The following is a 14,408-nucleotide window of genomic DNA, read 5'->3' as shown; positions in this document are numbered from 1 at the left end:
GCCATCTCTTCCCGGGCCCTTTTTCACCATTCCCAGAGCTCTGGATAACAGTGGCCCCTGTTCCTATGACCTCTTGCCTAGCAATTTCTTTGCTCCTGACCCTGATCTGCTAACACCCTGTTAAGGAGCTCAGGACAGCACAGACCTGTTTGCATTGCCCCTTGAGGCCCTTGTCACTTAACAGACACTAGACAGTTTGGGAGAGGGATTTGCTATGACTGCTGGTGCTCGTGAACTGCAGAAGATGATACTAAAACAGATTTAATAACAAGAGGAGAGAGAAGCTGTAAACTGACTATACTTCAATTAAGAAAAAAAAAAAAGAGCAGAGGTAGCACTTTCCTTGACATTGTAATCAGCTGATGCCAGACCTTGATGCCCAGAACATACATCTGAGGGGTGAGCCAGGCTGATGTGTTCTCATCTGCTTATAAATTCGTCAGAATGGTGCTGTGTCTAGCCTGTCCCCTTGTGCTATCCTCATCCCAGCACCAAGGCCAAAGAGTAGAGAAAGCCCTCCCCCATCTCCACTGCTGCTGTTTCTTGGATACTGGGAGCCAGGGCAAAGAGCACCCTGGGAGCACTCACAGGATTCCACGTTGGTGTCTGTCCCTGCCTCCCCTGGGCAGACTTGAGGCACACATCAGTGCACTTTGCCCCTGACCGTTAATCCCCTCCACCTGACAGATGCCCAGCAGCCCTGTGTGCCCCTTCACGAGATTTGCTTTCTGCTGGAACTTCTCTCTTTGTGACTTTTCCCCATGTATGCGCTTCAGAGCCACATTAAACAAACCTCATCCTTTCCTCTGCCCTGATCACCGTTCAGACGTGTAGGGCGCTGTTCATTCTCTCTGTGGTCCTCGTGTGAAACTGTTACTGACCCGGGTTCCTGGACCCTTTAATCAGTAGAAATCGGTAAGAGGCCAGAGGAGGAATTCAGGCAAGGCCTTACTGGGACTTGTGCTGCAGCAAAAAAAAAAGTAACAGTGCCCTTGCTCACTCCCTGGGGGGTTTGGAGGGGCCAGCTTGTTCCTAAAATGGGGTGAGGGTAGGAGCAGGTCAAGAGGTCAGGTCAGAGGGGTGGCTCAGGTAGTCTGCTCACCCCCTTGGTGGTGCTGTGTGGCAGTGCCCTACTTTTGCTCCCCGCACCTCAGAAGTGGCAGTTGGGTTTTTGTTCTTATTATATCTTATTACTCATAACTCACCCCAACTTCACATGCACACAGTTACTTTTGGCCCCTTATAGTTTCTTCGTATTCTGTTGCTCAAGGAGACATTTGTCCAGGTGCAAGCACTGCAGCAAAGGGCCCCAGGCCCCAGGTCCCAGCCTGGCTCTAAACGTTCCAGGTTCCTTCAACCAGTCTTTGTAGGATATGGTTTCCAGACCCCTTGCCATCTTGCTAGCTGTCCCTGGGACCTATGTCAGGTGAAGTCCTGCTAAAAATGAGGCTTTGCCAAACTGCTCACAAGTTTCTAGCTGTGGCCCAGTGAGCCCAGAGAATTTTGGAACTAGTGACTCTTTCCAATTGAGAAAAAAGAAATATTTGAATTCTAGCATTAGTACTTGCTAATCATCTTGGGGGATGTAAAACAAGCTTATATTGATATTGTCTATAGCATCTGTAAGCAAAATATTTGCTATGAATTATGTTCTCATCTACAGGTTGGTGATTACGTGTTTGCCAAAATTGTGGTACCCAAAGGATTTGATTTCTATGTCCCCGCCATTGTCATAGCCCTTCCAAACCAGGATGCAGCTGAAGATAAATTCTACACAGTTTTAAAGTGTAACAACCGGAGAGTAAGTAGACTTTCATTTAGAAAAGAACTTTCTCTGTAAGCAGAAAGTAGCTTCTTTTACCCCGCCTTTCTTGTGGGCAATGCTTCTCTCTTTCCTGGCACTGCCGGAAGTCTTGAAAGTGATTTCTCAGCTGTATCTATCCACCACCACCCCGACATCCACTCCCTGTGGTTAGACATCTGTCCACTGTGCAACACAGAATCTGCCCTCACTAAGGTCGCCATGGCCTCCTAGCACACCTTCACCCTTCAGACGGTCTTTGGGGCTCTCATTCCACATCCAATGGCTGGGGAGGCTCGCTCCCATCCTGGCCTCGGCCACAGCCTCCCAGGGTTCTTACTGCAACACTCCCTCTCTCAGCCTTCAGTTGAGAAGGCTGTGACCCCCACGAGCAGGGGTTTGGACAGCATCCTGGGGACAAAGGGAGCTAGATGAGCAGAACCTTGAGATAAGAGAGGGCAGGTGCCAGGGTGGCAGGCAGAGGAGCAGGGCTGTAGAGGGGGCCCAGGGAGGGCTGAGACGTGACCTGGACCTGCCCTCAGAGAATGATGGTGCTGTTACAGATCCTCCCGTTCTGCTAGAGGCTGAGACCGAGCATGCTGTAAGGGAAGCAGGAAGCTGGACCAGGAGCTAGGGACTCAAGGATCCCGAGAGGAAACTTTACTAACCCATTTTAGAGATAAGACTCAACTACTGCGGCTGAGTCTGCTGTCCTTCCCTGTGTATTTTCCCTGAAATTCGAGAAAACAATCTTTATCAGTTTACTAATCTGATGATATCACTTGCCTGCCTGATGTACCCTCCCCGCCCCCAAACTCACTTCTCAGAAAACTCAAGGGAAAGCCCAATGTGACCCCAGCCCAAGCCCAGCTTGCCCTGTGAGCTTGGCTTCCAGCTCTGTGGAAGGCTCACTGCTCCATGAACACGGGGCTTTTTCAAGCCCCTGGGTGTTACCTCTTCCTGAACCGCCTCCCCATCTTCTTTCCATAAGAGCTCCTGCCACCCCAAGACTCTGCCCGACTTCTGCCGAGGCCCTCAGGCTCCCCCGCACACTGTCCTGCCTTCCTCCCACGCTGGCTGCCTCTCCGATCACCCCACTCCTTAAAGGCGGGGACTGCGTCCTAGTTGTCTGTGCATCCCTGGCACAGCTCCTGACGAAGAGCAAGTTCTCACAACTGCTTTATAAAGTACTTGAATGAATGATGTTTCCATTCTGATGGTCCACTTAATATGCCTGAAAAATGCATTGGCAGCACCGAGCAGCGAACCAAACTGGTGTTCACTGTGTTACACACTTCTTACCCAGCACAAATACTAACCTGAGTGCCTCCCACGGTGAACAGCTGAACGCTCACAACACTGTCAGGTGGGGGGTGGGGGTGCAGCTCAGCGGTAGAGCGCGTGCTGGGCAGACACAAGGTCCTGGGTTCAGTTCCCAGCGCCTCTGTTAAGGGGGAAGAAATAAAGCTTAAAAGGTCTGTACTATTATCCCCATCCTCAGATAAGAAACCCGAAGCAGAGAGGTGCACCACACCCAGGCTAAGTGGTGGGACGGGTATCTGAGCCCAGGCAGTCTGATTCAGTCGCCTGCACCCTGAATGTCTGTGCTCAGCTGCCTGTATTTAAATACTATCCAGTCAGTTGTTGACTGTAGTGCGAGGCATGGCCATCAGGGAAGCGGTCATGGTGAGTGGATTTTAGGATGAAGGGTTGAATTTTAGGGTGGATGAGTGGAGACCATCGGAGCCAGTGGCCCCAGGAGCGCAGTATCTAATCTAACAGAACAAGACAGGGAAAGGGCGTCTTCTTATCAACCCAGGAAAATTCCCTGAGAGACAACGGGCTTTCCTGGAGCTGTTTGGATGGCAGTGAAGAAGCAGCCTGGAAGGGCAGCGGGTGGGAACATCTCAGCCCGGTGGCCCTGCTCTGAGGATGTAGACCAGGCAAGAGAGGAGAAAGCAGAACAAGGGACGTTAGAAGGGACGGGGCCATGGGCAGATCCCAGATGTGGGGAGAGATGAAGCAAGGGACCCAGCATCGCTGACAAAGAGCCTCAGAGCCCAGAAAGAACCTTGGAAGTTACCCACAGGGCAGTGGGGCCCTGGACCAGATGGCATGGTCTCAGGGAGGAACACTGAGCACAATTCCGATAGAAATTCTGGGAGACTTGGGCTGATGGTGGGACATCCAGCAAGGGATGGCGGTGACAGTTTATAAGTCTAGGAAAGAGATGGCCAAGGCTGAAATTAAGATAGACGGGAAGGTGGGTACATGAAGGAGTGTTTGTGTGTGCACACACACGTGTACACACACATCTTATGTGGGCGGACTTGGCAAATAATCCAGGATATGGGAAAATGACAGAGAGGACCAAATGACGACTTTTATTCCGTGTAAAATTATCAAGCATTTAAACTGCCCTTTAAGTACCGCCTGGAACAGGATAATGGCCTAGTAGCTGTTCTAATGGGTTGAGCTAGAATAAAATTACATCTGAATTGTGGACATTTCTGATTTAAATTTGAATGAACACTTTTGGTATTTTTACAGGAATTTTGCCCTCGGAGTGCACTTATCAAGATCAGCCAAAACAAATATGCTCTCTCTTGCTCTCAAATAAAATCACCTCCAATTCTGGAAGATTCAAAAGTGTAAGTGGACCCAACTTTTTTACTTTCTGAATTTTATTTATATCTTTGCACCTTTACTCTGTTTCTGAGTTGAGATCCATGATCTCTAAACACCTGGGGAGAAAAGCAAGGTTGGGGGACCTCCTGCTTAAAATGCAGCTCCGTGACGATTGTTCCTGCCTTCAGCGTCACGCCTTATACCTGCTGGCTATTTGTCTGTCTGGTTCTGATCTCAGATTCAACATTATATATTTTACTGACCCTTCCAAAAGGTGTTCAATCCTGCCACAAATCTGACGGATTTATTTTCCTTTTATTTGTAAGGATTCAAATAATGAAGTCTCACCGTAAGGTACGAGGTAGATTAAGTTGCAGTTGGGACCAGTCACCTGTCACCTCTCCCTTTTCAGGGTGAGAGTGAGGTGCTGGCCCTGGCTTGCCTGTGCCCAGGTGAGTGGCAGGGGATGGGGTGGGTCTCCAGGGGCGACAGCAGGGTGAACACATTTTCATCTGAGGCAGCAAAGCAGGATTGCTAAAATCTGGAAAGGTGGATTAAAGCAAAATCAGTAAGAAAAAGCTGAGGCCTGGAGAGCAGGCAAAACCCCAGGTCCCTGGGGCCAACGAGGGGCATCAAAGTTGGAATCCGGAGCCCAGACCTTGGAGGTGGAGGTGGGTTTTGAGAATGAGCTGGGGAAAGGGATCCAGGAAACACCTTCCAACTTCACCTGGAATTTGCGTGCCATCTTCGGGTGCCAACATCCATCTCCCAATGGCCTCACCTCATACTTCATAAACAGGAACCACCAGACATTCTCTCCCTGAGCTTCTTTCCCCACCCCTGGGCTTGTGCAAGCCTGTATCATCCCCGCAGTGTCAAAGTCCCTCCTCTCGTCCAAGTCTGATCTGTCCACCAGGCCCGTCCCCTCTGCCCGTGTCCTGGACTCTCCTCCTCTCTCACCTTAGCTCCTCTCCCCCAATGCCTTCACCTCAGTGAAAACCCACAGTTGCCTCCCCTATTACATCTGTGCACGCATGTGTGCACACACATCCTAAATAAGTAGACATCGCTGGGCTCTGCAGTGCAGTCCAGCACTGCCTTTGCCTTCACCGCCCGGCTCTGCGTGCAGACTCACAGCCTGTCAGCTCAGCTGTCTCACCTCCTGCTGACTCCCTAAGCATGGGGTGTGTCACCCTGCCCCCTGCAGAAACTGCTTCCACAAGGACCGCTCAGCACCTCACACACTCACACCGATCATCTCCACTCATGCTGACCTGCCTATCGGCCACGCCCTCCTTCTCTAAGCCCCGCCTCTTGAGGCTGGTTCTCTCTCTGGACATCCTCCTTGCCTGATTTGACCCTCACCCAATGCTTCATGACTCCGTTGACACTGAGGACCTCTTATCTCCATCTCCAACCCAGACTGCTCCTGTGCTCTTGCCTCAGGGTCACAGTCTGAGAGTGGGACCTGGGGTCAGGTTGTTTAAAGCTCCCCGAGTGGTTGCAGTGTGCCACCATGGTTGACGACTGCAGTGGAAGAGGCGTCGGAAACTAAGACCTGGGCTCTTGTCCCAGCCCCACGCTCACTCACTTATGTGTCCCTGGCAGGTTGCTCATCACCTCAGAAGTTGTTCTTCATCGTGAGGTTAGGGTGGTGTGAGCACTGGAGACAGCCATTGCCATGCCTGGCGTAAAGCAGGTGCTTGGCACACAGTGGGATTCATCTCCTTTCTGCTACCAAATCGAACTTGGGTCCGTTGGCCTGCGTGCAGCAAAGCCAATCTACTGACACCCGGTTGTGGTGAAGGAAAGTACATTTATTGCAGGGCACTGAGCAAGGAGAATAGGTAGCTAACGTTCAAAACACCCGAACTCCCCAATGGCTTTCAGGGAAGGGTTTTAAATGGCAGCCTTTGAGGTGGGGGCTGCATAGTGCATGATCAGCTCGTGGACTTTCTTCTGATTGGTTGGTGGCGAGGTAACATGGTGGTGTTTCAGGAATCTTGATCATCAGCCTTCAAGTTCCAACCAGTCTGGGGTCTCCGTGCAGGTGGTCGGCATGTAGTCACCACCCTCCCCCTGGGTCAGTGGAGGGGGTGGTCTTAATGTTTGCAGAACAACTCAAAGATCTGTGTCAGATTGTTATTTTTATCCCTTGAGGAAGAACTAGTTCTCGGTTTTGTCACTAAACTGTTGTTTGCGTTATCATCACTTTTCTTGCTTGACTGCTTTCCCTCTGTCTCTGCAGCCCCTCACTTCCCAAATTAGTAACTGTCTGAATCTCTCCTGGTTCCTAAAGAGGGTGGTACACAGTGAAGGCAGGAAGGAAAGTATTTGGAAGGGGAAGGGGTTCAAAATGGCAGAATATGGCCACAGCTGATGCAAATTTTCATTTTCAGTTCAAAATTTTGACACTTAAATGATTCTTCAAGACTTATAGCAAGGTTGGCTTGTAAAATAGGTTACCTGTTTCGCTAAATGCGAAAGAACTAATTCTTAAAGGAGAGAATTTTAGTATCACTGTATTTGTGGTGTGAAATGAAGTGAGGCTGTTGCAGTTTTCTCCTTCCCTGGCAACCTGGTGACCGCGTTCTCTAACAGCTCCTGAGAGGGTGGAGGGGAATGCTTGCTCTTGCCTCACCTTCAGGAAAGTCCATGAGCTCTTCTACGGTTCATGGCATCAGAGATGTCTGTTCTAAACGAAAATATTCCCTAACGTGTCTATAACTTTGTCCATTTAGAGAAAACACATGTAATTTCTCCTAACTCCAAGAAGCGAGTGGACCAGAAGGAATTTTCCCCCATTTTGGCCTCCTCCCTCCTCACCAGGCTGGAGATTCACAGCCCAAGCTCCTCCCTGACTACCTCCTGCACCCCGAGGTCCTGGTCACGTCAGAAGGCTGTGGCCTCTGGCCCCTTCAGGGGAAACACTCCTGGTGGGCTTCATGCTCTGGCTTCTGGTTTTCTCCAGTGAAGGGACGTGCCTCTACCAGGTGTTACTCAACCACCCGCAGGTGGGGACCACATGCTTCTATGGGCAGGGCGCCCCTGGCAGGCCTGGGCTGAATCCACGCGGCTGGTGCCGTGTAGCGGGCTGGGAATCCCTCCCAGCAGAGCTGGAATCCATTCTCCCTTCCTTCTTGGCAGAGCAAGACTTGGGCAAATTACCTTCAAGTTCTCTCCTTAAGAAGATTCGCCTTAGAGGGAGTTTGATTTCTTGAAGAAATGAGCCACCTTCTAAGTGTGGTCAAAGCAAGGCCAGACTGGACGAATCATTTCCTCTGTGCTCCGGAAAAGTCACCGGGCATCTATAGGAGGCTGTTGGGCAGTGAGATCCTGAAGGCAGGCGTGTTCGTCCGCTGATGTGTGCCGGTAACTGTGTGGCCTTGGGGCCAGGGCTGGGCATGAGAGTCCTGGAGAGGAGACCCCCTCCCGGGGCTCACATGAGGTTTGTCTGGGTCTGCGGCCAGCTCTCAGTTTCTGTTACACAAAATATTCGTCTCTCGTTATCTTTCCTTGAGCAGTTAATTTTCCATCAAGCTATTTGGATTTAGGAGTGTGCCTCCAAGGAAATTATAATTCCCATGCTGTTGGACACTCCTCCCCTTACTCCACGTCACGCGGCCTCACATTGCCTTCCCGACAGCACAGATGTTAAGTCATTGATGAAAACTTCAAGATTCAGCGCCGCCTCTGACATTGCATGAGATGAATCACTTCTCATAATCTCGCTTGGCCACTACTATTTTTCCCTTAGAAGGAGCTGTGCCCCTGAACCCATTAAGCCCGTGTATGTCACGCGCTCTGTCGGTCCCTTCTGGTCAGATCCTGAGGCTGGGAAAGCAGGCATTCAGCATTCACCGTGTCTGTGTGTCCTTCCTTATCCCGGGGGACAGATGCCATTGTGTCTTCAAAAAGCATGCTCGGGCTTGGGACGAGAACGCAGAGAGTCGTGGAGGTTCGTTACTCCTGAGGGCCAGTGGGAGCTGTTTGGATGACAACAGCCTTTTCTCATCAGCCTCTCCATTTTCTGCCCCTGCATTGCTAAAACTCGGGGGCCTCCTGGTCCTTATCAGACACCTGTTCGGTGCTGACTCCAGAGTTCCTCCCGTTCTTCATGTTCTATGAGACACACTCGGGGCAGAATAGAAGCGAGCCCTGGGGGCAGAGTACAGCTCAGTGGTAGAGCGCATGCTTAGCATGCACAAGGTCCTGGGATCAATCCCCAGTACCTCCAGTTAAAGAAAAAAAAAATGTCTGAACGGCTTAAAACAAAACCTGAGGCCTCAGGGAACCAGCAAGAACAGGGCCAAGGGGACAATACCTGATCAAGCGAACTGGTGGGCCTAGCTAGACACAGAGAGCGAGCAGGGAGAGGGTGCTCAGCTGTCTCTTCCCTGAAGTGGATCCAGCTGCTTCTGAAGAGCCCACAAAGGTCACAAAGGTACAGTGCCTGGCTCCCCGCAGTGTTGGCCCATTTGTCATGTTATTTAACCAATTCTGTAGCCTAAAGTTATGCATAGGGGACTTAATTTAACTCTCTTGGTCATGAGATGGGGCAAAAGAAAGCCATTTAGCAGTGCCTTTCCAAGCCTGCTGATGGAGACGGTCCACCAGCCCACCAGCCGGTGTCAAGAGCTCGGCCACCCCTCCCCTTCCCACAGAGTGGGCTGGGCCAAGCAGAGGGAGGGTGCCTGGTGGGGAGGGCGTGGCTAAGAGCTTTCACATCAGATCGCATCTACCCTGCTCCCCCATCCCATGAGGGGACATTTCCTTGTGGAATATCTTGAACTTGGTCAACTTCCGTCATTCTGGAGAGTAAATAGGGTGGCCCAGCAGCGTATGCTTTGTTTATGTAAATAAAGGCTTTTCCTTTTCCAGGATCAAAATCCCAGCTCATATTTATTCTAATCATGACAACTTAAGTGGTTTTCTTCTTATTCCAAAAGTTAATGCATGGTTAATAGAATTTAGGAATTAAAAGCAAAAGGGATATAAAAAACCATCTATAGTCCCTCAGTTCAAAACTAATCATTTATACTTTGATATATATCTTTCTAGAGTGTTTTCTCTGCTATGTTGATTCTTTCTCCTCAAAATAAAAAGCTTTGTTTCTCATTATTTATGACAGTTGAGAAAAGATTGTTTAATGTGGAGGAAGTGAGGATTCCACTGGCATACATTTCCCTGAAGCAACGATTAAGAGATTGAATCAAAGGTTTCCAGTCATCCCATGCATTCAGTCTTAAAAATAGAAATGAAGCTGTACCATACATTCCGGTTTGCAAATTTTTTTCCATTTAATACATTATTTGCATCTTTGCATGACAAGGGCACCTCTGTTTCATTATTGCCTGCCTCCAGTGTAATCCTTCAGGTTGTCCATAACTTAGGTGACCAACCCCCTACTGAGGGCCAGATGTGCGCTGCTCTTGGTCTTAGATTCTCTTCTTCCTGGGTTCCTCCCAAGATCGTCTTCCCAGTGTCCTTCAGGTGGGTAGGTAGCCCCTCCTCTGCCTTACTCTTTGGGTACCTCTGGTGCACCTGAAAAATTCTCTTCCCACGCCTCCTTCCTTGTTTCTCTTCTTTCTGACAGTTTATAGCTTGTAGACTGGACTGGGACCAATCCTAATACATGGGAGATAGAGAAAAGAAAAACCTCTGAGAAGGAAGTAGTATATGTATCAACTCGGTCTGCTCTGGAGGGAGATAGCAATTTGAGGGATAGTTGATGGTAGTGTGGTGGATAAGACTTTAGACTTCAAAGAACAAGGCTGGTGATTACAACCCTGCAGTGTGATTTCAAGATGAATCTCCGAGAACCTGGCCTCACAGAACTTAGACATCCACACAGGTGCTGGCCTTAACATTTCAGGATCATCTTGTTGGTGGTCTCCTGGGAAGAATTTTGCCAATGCTATGGCTACTAGTCAGGCCATTTTTTTAAAAATTTGTAGTCAAATAAACAAAACATAAAATTTACCATTTTAATGCATGCAGATCAATGGCATTAAATACATTCACACTGTTATACAATCATCACCACCATTCACCTCCAGAACTTCTTCCCAAATTGAGACTCTGCACCTGTGAACTCTGCATCCCATCCCCTCTCCCCCCCACACCCTGCCCTTGGCAACCACCATGTTATGTTCTAGCTCTATGATTTTGACTAGGGACCTTGTATACATGAAATCATAGTGTTTGTCATCTTGTGATGAGCTTATTTCACTTGGCTTAACGTTTATCCATGTTATAGCAAGTGCCAGAATTTCCTCCCTTTTTAAGGCTAAACAGTATTCCATTGCATGATTTTGCCATATTTTGTTTATCCACTTGTCTGTCAATGAACACTTGGGTTTCTTTTACCTCTTGGCTATTGTGAATAATGCTTCTATGAACATCAGTGTACAGATCCGTTTGGGTCCCTTTTTGTGAGTATATACCCAGCAGTGGAATTGATGGATCATATAATTCTATTGTTACTATTTTGATACTGTTTTCCACAGCGGCTGCACCATTTTACATTCCCACCATCAGTGCACAAGAGTTCCAGTTTCTCCACATCCTTGCCAACACTTGTTAACTTTTTGGTTTTGTTTTTTCTTTTTTTCAGCAACAGCTATCCTAGTAGGGGTGGCCAGTTTTTTAATCTCTCTTGGAAATTACCTCCTGGGTCCTTGAGCCAGTCTTTGAAAAGTATCACATGTAGATGACTCTTAATCCTTGGAAGAGGGATATGATTGATGGGACTTCCTGTTTAAAAATAACTAAAAATCTTTTCTCACATCTGCTAATTTTTTCTTGACAATTTCCAAAAGGTTCCGAAGCAGCCATGGTCACAGTTATTCAGAGCGAAAGCTGGGTGAGCCAAGATGGCAGATACCGATTATGGAAACAAAATAAGTTTTAACACTAGGCAGCTGTTGTCCTTAATTTACCTTGAAGGCTTTGAAAAAAGCAAGTTCCCAAAATGGAGTGTCATGATGGCATGGCTAGAATGGGGTCATGGTGTTCCCAAGATGCCTTTTTTGAAGGACAACACTTCTAGATAAAATAAACTGCCCAGTATATTTTGTTTTATTTCTTATACCCTTTGACCAACATCTCCCCATTTCTCCCACTCCCCCAGCTGCTGGCAACCATCATGCTATTCTCTGTTGCTATGAGTTTGGCTTTTTTTAGGTTTCACATATGAGTGAGATCTTACAGCATCTGTCTTTTTCTGACATATTTCAACCAGCATAAGGCCCTCAGGGTCCATCCATGTTGTCACAAATGGCAAATTTCCTTCTTTTTTATGGCAAAATAATATTTCATACATATCACATTTTCTTTATTCATTCACCCACCAATGGACATTTAGTTACCATATCTCGGCTATCGTAAATAATGTTGCAGTGAACGGGGGAAGGCAGATATCTCTTCAACATACTGATTTCATTTACTTTGGCTTTTGACCCAGAAGTGGAGTTGCTGCATCAGATGGTAGTTCTATTTTTCATTTTTTAAGGACCCTACATACTGATTTCTGTAGTGTTTGCACCAGTTTACCTTCCCACCAACTGTGCATGAGGGTTCCCTTTTCTCCACATCCTCACCCACACTTGTTACCTCTTGGCTTGGACATCTCTGTAGACAGAGCAGCTGTCAAGACCAGGGCAACCCTGATCTCTCTCTTTCTCTCTCTCTCTAGGGAAGACATGGACATGAGAAACTCTACTTTACCAGTATGGCCAATCCAAGAAGCTGACACTGGGGATTCACAAGCACTAAAACAGGAGAACCCTAGAAGGAAGAAAAAGAAAGCTGCCAAGAGGCTGCCTCTCCAGGAGATGGCATCCTCGGACTCGGACGACTCTTCCCGTGGCAACAGGTCCCGAGAGTCCTGCCCCAAGAGACACGTCAAGCCCAAGGCGGGAGGGGGACGACATCGTTTGTCTCCGGAGCACCCTGAGACCTCTCCCGGGGGTAGTGCACACGCGGTCACTGCCCAGGTTCCGGGCCAGCTTAGGCCACACCACGGCAAAAACTCTAACACCCTTAAGTAACGCTAACATCCACTTCCCAGAGAAGGTCCTCGGCCCTGGGGTCTAGGAGTCAACCAGCTACACCATCGCTGCCACGCCTCCACCTGGAGCAGTCCCACCCTGCCCTTGTAAAGCAGCAAAGGGCTGAGGAGCATCGCTGGGAAAGCTTAAAGCAGCTGGTGGCAACCATGTAGGAGAGAGCCAGTGTCCCTCCAGGGCTGCCTCAGCCACCGGACACTGTGGGACTAGCCCCCCTGCTGAGGTAAGGCCGCCCTCCCCCCTGCCCTCCCCGTCCCGGTTGCAGCACAGGCAGACTTCCGTGCCGCCCTCCACCCGGACCCCCTGCCTGTTTGAGCTTAGTGGTTCTGGCTTTTCCGGACCATTCTTTATCCCGTTCTTCTCCCTGTCCTCACGGAACTGTACTCAGTCTTCCGGTAAACTCCCCACGCCACCCTGGAAGTTTGAGCTGACAGATTACTGTCATGGGATTTTTAAATTTTTTGAAATCTGTAGTTCTAATCTTGAAATGATGTAGTTCCAATCCAAGCCTGCCATCTAATTTTAAATTGAGTATCTCATCTGAATTAGGAATTTTATCATTTAATGTTAGGACTGAAATTAAGTCCTAGTAACTTTTCTGAGAGCTGCAAGGCTGAACGTTACCTATCTTACTGTTTTCTGGAAATTTTTATTGAGCCGTCCCTAATTATTTTTGTCTCTAGTCTGTTGTAGGTCCCTCTAATTGAGCGTGGAAGCAGAATAAAAGCTCTTACACTGGGAACATTCCAAAACTATCGGGCTGTTTGTTACTGTTGTCTTTGAACACATTTTAACAATGGCATACAAAATTATTCACTTCTGTTCAATGATTTTTGGTAAAATTAGCTTCATTAATTTCAAAAGTGAAAAAAATTTCCCCAATTCTCTTCTTCTTGTCAGTAATAGCCCTGGGGCTAGATAAGAATAGGGTACAGATTATTAATAAGGAAAATCTTAGTTGCTTTTTGCAAATAGAAAAGGTAAGGCAGCATTGTGATACCCTCAAATTCACAACCTAATTAAAAGTGATGCTTACATTCCCAAAAGCGGGGGGGTCACCAAGGTTATGGCAAAGAGCTTAAAGGAGGAATCCACTTCCAAAAATATGAAAGAAAAAGAGACATCAGCTCAGCATCAGAGTAAAAGTATTAATGCAGGGAGGCAGGAACTGAGGAGTAAGAGAAGGAGCTAGAACAAGGCAGGAGATAGTGTGTGGGGAAGCACACTGTCCCCCAGAACTCTGGAAGGCCCTGGAGCAGTTATCTGGGTTTGGTCTGCACAGTGGAGAACTGGTAGGGTGGGAGAGAAGCCATTCATCCAACCATAGTGATTCATTCGTACATGCATGCATTCATGTAAGCCTGCATGTGTTCATTCAGTTATTCAGCAAGCAGCTGAGTGCTGACAGTGTGCCAGGTTGCAGAGAGACCATTAGACTGTTCTGTCCCTCTTCATCTCCCCGGGGATTCAAGGCTGGACTACAGGACAGATATGCATGCTAATTTATCGATATTACATTACCACGCATGTTATGTTCAATGACATTAAGTGATATGTTCAATGATAACGCCCAGTTTCTGTGTGCTGGGAAAAACTGCAGTAATGACAGTGTATTTCCACTTCAGCCAGTATGGAACAACAGGAACTGGATTTCCACCCCCACCCCCTGCCTGAAACAAATAAAACGCCTGATAAAAATGTATGTCACAGTGGTTTCGAAAACACTGGACGGAGGCATTGATCTCCGAGAAACAAATGAGCTGAGCTGCAGCAAAGGGAGGGAATGCATTTCCTTCCACACTGCACGTGCATCTGTGTGCATTGCCTCAGGTAATTTGTGTGTTTCATTTTCACAAATGTATTATTTGCACTTTTAGCATATGACAGAAAAAGTAATAAAAGAGGTTCAA

General features: G+C 48.1%; 1 protein-coding gene across 1 annotated transcript in view; it reads left to right on the top strand.

Moving 5' to 3' along the window:
• LOC140689981 (von Willebrand factor A domain-containing protein 3B-like) overlaps nucleotides 1-13,253 on the top strand; it is a 72,210-nt gene extending 58,957 nt beyond the window's left edge. Inside the window, 5 exon segments of the mRNA XM_072951355.1 lie at nucleotides 1,664-1,801; nucleotides 4,352-4,452; nucleotides 12,126-12,368; nucleotides 12,370-12,721; nucleotides 13,182-13,253. Of these exon segments, the coding sequence (XP_072807456.1) occupies nucleotides 1,664-1,801; nucleotides 4,352-4,452; nucleotides 12,126-12,368; nucleotides 12,370-12,526 (639 nt within the window). The 3' untranslated portion in view covers nucleotides 12,527-12,721; nucleotides 13,182-13,253.
• Nucleotides 13,254-14,408: the final 1,155 nt, after the last annotated feature.

Source organism: Vicugna pacos, chromosome 28 (assembly GCF_048564905.1).
Source record: "Vicugna pacos chromosome 28, VicPac4, whole genome shotgun sequence".
Taxonomy (NCBI): domain Eukaryota; kingdom Metazoa; phylum Chordata; class Mammalia; order Artiodactyla; family Camelidae; genus Vicugna; species Vicugna pacos.
Note: the sequence above shows the minus strand (reverse complement) of the source record. Positions and strands in the feature narration are given on the sequence as shown.